The sequence below is a fragment of the Erigeron canadensis genome, chromosome 2 (assembly GCF_010389155.1).
Source record: "Erigeron canadensis isolate Cc75 chromosome 2, C_canadensis_v1, whole genome shotgun sequence".
In the NCBI taxonomy this organism is placed as follows: Eukaryota; Viridiplantae; Streptophyta; class Magnoliopsida; order Asterales; family Asteraceae; genus Erigeron; species Erigeron canadensis.
The window spans coordinates 41865180-41870684 of NC_057762.1; the positions used below are offsets into that span (position 1 = coordinate 41865180).

The 5505-nt window shown below is 35.7% G+C and overlaps 1 protein-coding gene across 1 annotated transcript; it reads right to left on the minus strand.

Annotated features, from left to right (window-relative positions):
• Positions 1–1409: 1409 nt before the first annotated feature.
• On the minus strand, positions 1410–3683 carry LOC122586373 (formin-like protein 8). Its single transcript, XM_043758366.1, has 2 exons — positions 2831–3683; positions 1410–2748 (listed from the first exon to the last, which is right to left on the minus strand). The coding sequence occupies exons 1-2, from the start codon at positions 3661–3663 to the stop codon at positions 1473–1475; spliced, it is 2109 nt and encodes a 702-aa protein (XP_043614301.1). The 5' UTR covers positions 3664–3683; the 3' UTR covers positions 1410–1472.
• Positions 3684–5505: the final 1822 nt, after the last annotated feature.

Sequence of the window (5505 nt, forward strand, 5' to 3'; positions counted from 1 at the left end):
CAGTTGTAGATATATCTATTGTCTTTATCTCTAAATACAGGGTTATAAACTGAAGGATAGATCACTTTGTTTAGTTTTAAATGGAACTTTGTAAAATACCATCAACTACTCTTTTACTTCTATGGAAATGAAGAAAATGGCATTTATCAATTTTTGAAGTTAAAAGCATGTATACTGTACACAGCGAACCAGTCGCCAATGGGTACATAGTTGTTTTTGCATACTGATTCCAGATCATCTTTGTTGAAGTTCACCCATAAAGAATGAGCTTCTAGATTAACTCGAACTCTTATCCTGCAACAATTATGCAGCTACCATCAACAACTATAACTGCTTAAAATCATTTTAGGTGATAGCACTGACTTACCATATCATTACCAAATATTAATTAGATATGGATCTGACAGGACGTGGGTGAGCATATATCATACTGGTAAGGCAACAGTAATATTCTCCAGTTTTACATAATGACCATAAAGATTGGTATATCCTGAAGTGTTCCCAATGCTATCCTTTCAGTATGTTTGTTCCATATCTGAATATACCTTTCTCCGACCATCAGCATATGCCATATTCCATAGATAATCCTAATTATGAGCAATAACCGAAACCAAATGCCTATCGGTTAGATCTTTGGTACCGATACCAGTTTAATAGCATTAAGGTTTCGGCTTCACCTGTCTGATAATCTACTATGATTTGGTTACGTGGACGTGATAGAAAAATGAGTCGTTATTAGATTCTTAAAGTTAAAAACAGTCATGAAAATTAAAGAAATTTGATGAAGAAAATGCGTGAAGTCTATTTAACACATTTAAGGAAATAACATATAATAGTTTTTTACCAAAGTCAAATTTAATGAAGTTAAAAATATCATAATAATACATTACTGTACCAAAATTGAAAATACTGAAATATCAAATTTAAGGAAACAGATAATGTATATTGCCTTAAAATACATTTTTCATTTAAACTTAAAATCTTGATTGTTGTGACGTTTGATTGATGACCCAAATAGTGGACAACATCTCTATTGATTCAAATTCTTATGAATTACAATATGAATTATTTTAGATTTCTTAAAAGTTTTGGTATGAAACTGGGTAAACTTCAATTACTACGACATGAATGCTCTAAGGATTACCTTAATCTAAACGAAGAGGAAGAACCATATCTCTCTGTAAAGAACTATCGACTTTTTGGATACTTTAAATCATGAAAAGATTATAAGTACCCTCGGGCAGAATTGGAAAAGGTATGCTGATGAATAGGTGCTAACAATTAAGCTAACACTACTTCATACTCCTAACAAGTGCAGATTAGAACTTGCAGTTCTTCTGCAGTATTACTGTAGATTTCTTATTTTATTGAATGAATTTACTGGAAACATTCTCTTGCTATACGTGCAATATACGAAATGGTAATAAAAGAATCATGAAAATCATCCATTACATATCGTGTTCACGTGAACCTTAGAAGTCATCCTCCGAATCACTTGAACTTTCAGGCTTAAAGTACAACGACTGCATGTTTTGAGCCATTAATGGTGACATCCGCAGTGACGAAGGTCCCACGCCTTTCACAGTCTTTGTTCGCACCTTCCTTGTGAGATCTGCACACACTTGATCTACCATGTCAAGGAAATCTTTCACAAAACCAAATATTTGAAATGAATGTCCACCTTTATCCTTAAAGGATCCGATTTGGTAGAAATCTGTAGTTTTCTTTACAAGATTCATAACCCTTGTTTGCTCTTCCCTCACAACTTTCAGCTCATCTTCACAGTCTTCTAAAAACTCCTTCATTTCCTTCACAAACCCGTCTCTTCCACCGACTCCACAGTGTGTCACGAGTTCCTGAATTTCACACACTTTCCCTGAGAGGTTCGGACTTGTGGCCACGAAACTGTCATAGTCTAACGTGGCAGCTTTTTTCACATTAGCGAAATCTGTACTTAATCCTCCAAGAACAGGTAAACCTAGCATTACATATTTCCTATCTCTTTCTTCTTTTGCTATCATGGTATCAGAATCTTGATCATTTTGGCTGCTTTGATGATTCCTGTTGATCATACACCGCCTACCCTCAGCTCGGGCCACTTGTTCAACAACAAAATGTAGGAGGGTAGTATCTCCATCAATGCTCTTAACATAAGAAAGTTTTCGAAGAGCGCTAAGGTTAAAGCCTTTAGCATTGCCTCTAGCAGTTCCAGCATTCATGCGATTTCCTGCCTTGAGAATAGCTTCTAGAAGTTTCAAGAAGATTCCAGGGGCTCTTAGTTCTTTGCATCCCAATTCAAGTGTTTGCAAGGATTCCTTAAGATGCAATATTTCTGGGTCGTAATTCGATCTAAAGAGCATGGCATTGATCCTGGTGAATGCTGTTGGGATTTCTTTCAGTATTTCATAAAGGAAAGATTCAGCATCAGGGAGTTTGGCGGGGTTTCCATTAAATTGGAGGATTCTGGAAGCTTCTTCTTCCGTTGGTGAGATTTTTGTCAGTTTCTCGAGTATATCTCCATTTAGTCCTCTGCCATCTGAGATGGCATCAATGATCTCTTTGCGAGAAATTGCAAGTGATTTGAGTACGATTGCTGTGTTCTGTGATTTTCTAGGATCAAGAATTGAAGCTTGAGCTGATGGAGTTGAATTTGAGCTACCAAATTTAGGAGATATGTGTTTTGCTTCTTTAGAATTTTTCTTTATTGCCTTGTATCCAAACAAGGTCTCTATAAGTTCCTCATCAAACCTAAATGCATCATAAGTTATAGGAAAAGGTTAGAAATCATGTAAAGAAACAAGGTGGTGTTGGATAAAGAAGTCGTGCTTACTTCAAAGAGCCGTCGACAATTTCATTCCATACAACCGAATGATCTGCATCAGTATTCACCTTATCCCAATGAAATGGCTTCATCTTCTTGGGGACTTCACGACTTTCTTTTGACCGTTCTTCGTTCTGATCATCCGCCTTTACTTTTGGTATTGTAGGCGGTCTCATTGATGAACTAAAGCTCCCTGAATGAAATGATGAAGGGGGCGGTGCATGGTTCCTCCTTGTGAACACTGGTGGTGGTTGAGGGGTAACTATCTTTTTTGAGTATGCAGATGGAGGTGGGGGTGGTGGAATCGGCGGTGACAGCTTCTGCAATGATGGTTGCGGCGGAGGTGGTGGTGGAATTGGTGGTACTGTCTTCTGCATTGGTGGTGGTGGTGGTGGCGGCGGCGGCGGTGTTGGGACTACTGATGATGGCTTTTGTTGCCATGCTGGATGCTGTGGTGTTGTCTTTTTCGGTGAATAATCAACAGATTCAATACACTCATGAATTGGTTTCGATGTTTGGTGATCATCAAATCCGCTATCAACTCTTTTATCCTCTGATTCCATGGAATTCCAGACACAAGTTCGTAGTTGTCCACCTTCAAGCTTCCTCAAATAAAGAACTTCTAAACCATTTTCTTCTACCAAAACACCTTTAAAAGTCCCACCTTGTTGTGCCAGTTCTCGGGTATTTATGATTGCATCTTCTCGTCCAATTCTTAAACTTGGATTATTCTGACTCTTTTTCGCCATAGTGTACCTGTAGTAAAGATAGAAACAAATCCCAAAAATTATTACTGTAATTGCGGATGTCAAAGAAGCAACCTCAACCGCTGAATAAGCCATATGTGCCTTTTGGGTACAGAAGTGATGCTACAAAACTCGAAATTGACGAGAAGTCTTTCTAATATAGATCAACGTAATGATAGAGCCAGAAGAGACCTAGTTTCTTATTTTCTATTTGAGTCTTCATAAAGATTAAAAAAATGCTACTAGTACTATATTAAGAAAGGCCAAAAAACAGGCCAATTCTAAAACAATAAAAATGTCTGTATATATGAAAATTTTAATATGAAAGGCATCACTATTTGAGACTGCTCCTATGCATGTTGACTTGTTTAAGTGTTGACCCATGTTATAGCTGTGAAAAGCTTCTAAGTTCTTTTCATAACTAGAGACCTTAGGCTCCCATATACTTGCAGTTCATATGTTTTTCTATCCTTGTCTACGAAGAATACATTCTTTAGGCCTTTGTATTGCTTGAATTACAAACTTGGCTTATATGTAGATAAAAAGATATTATTTTGAGTGTATCTAGTTATATATCATTATTATCTGGTAATTTTTGACGTGTTGGCTCGTTTAACTCTAACCTTCCCGTCATCAGATTATCTAGGGAACTCTGGCTAACAAATTACCCACGTTGTAAAACTAAATGAAAGTCAAATCCATATACTGGCCTGCAAATGATCTTCTCTGTTGGCTGTATATCTTGTAACTTACGACAATTTTGCACATTTGTTTATCGGTTCATTGATTCGCTACCTTGTCGTTACATCTGATTAAAAATTCAAGTAATCTCAACTGTGACATATGCCAAACCGTTGTATGTTTCAACTTATTTAATCTACCATACAAAACCTTAGTTAATTAGGCAGTTGCATGTATATGGTTGGCCTGCACTCTATGGCATACATCACCATCACTATTGCTGTCACTGACTTGTAGTGCAAACAATAATTTTGTGTTTTCTAGTTTTACAATTCGATTATGACGATTTGATCAATGATGTAAGATGTTTACAATAAGCATTATGGATTGACTCAGTCCATGCTTTGTGAAACTAACTAGGAATATAATAGTACGTGGAGTATCTGTCCAAGCTTTCTAAATAGTACTCGGTCGTATTATTTTGACTGCTTTCAGTGTAAATATTTAAGTTATTGTCTAATCGACTACTGTTGATTTATTTGTATATACGAGAGCAAGTACCCGCGCGTTGCGGCGGTGAGATGGTGGGGGATAGGTCATAGGAGATGATATGTCATAAAGTGTCGTAACCAAATATCTTAGCCGTACGGGCTCCGACCTCAAATTTAAAAATTTCTCGAAAGTATATCGAATGACATCTTTACTGAAAGAACATGTATGGTTTTTGAGATAAAAGATTTTGAAAGAATTAGAGGAATAGAATGATTTATGGAGGAGAGAGAAAGTTGTAGGCATTGATGTATGGTACATTATGTATTATCATGTCTACATTGTTGAAATTGAGAGTTGAAACCCTATTTGTTTTATAATATAAAATATAGATATTTGTATCATTTTTGCTAAAAAAAATATAAAATATATAGTAGTGATATTAAAAATTACAATTTTACTGATAACAAACCAAACATCAGGTTTTGTGACTATATAACCCAATGCATAAACCAAAAAACAAGTTTCCTAGTAATCATACTACACACATAGTCAAATTGTATATATTGTTAGTATATATATATATATGTAGTGTAGGGTAGAGTTAATGTGAGAACCACAAATATGGAGAGAACCATGAGAACCACTAGTTTCCCCCTCTCTTTTTTTGTGTGGTTTTTTATTTTTTTAATTTCTATTTTTCATTTTTTGAAACTTTTTTTTGTTTTTTATTTTCTTTTAACAAAAACTCATTCCAAAAAAAAAAAT

Excerpts from the sequence above, each read along its gene's own strand:
- LOC122586373 (XM_043758366.1), bottom strand. The coding sequence starts at position 3,663 with ATGGCTTATTCAGCGGTTGAGGTTGCTTCTTTGACATCCGCAATTACA. Across the intron at positions 2,749-2,830 it reads ATTGTCGACGGCTCTTTGAA|GTTTGATGAGGAACTTATAG; the intron begins GTAAGCACGACT and ends TGATGCATTTAG.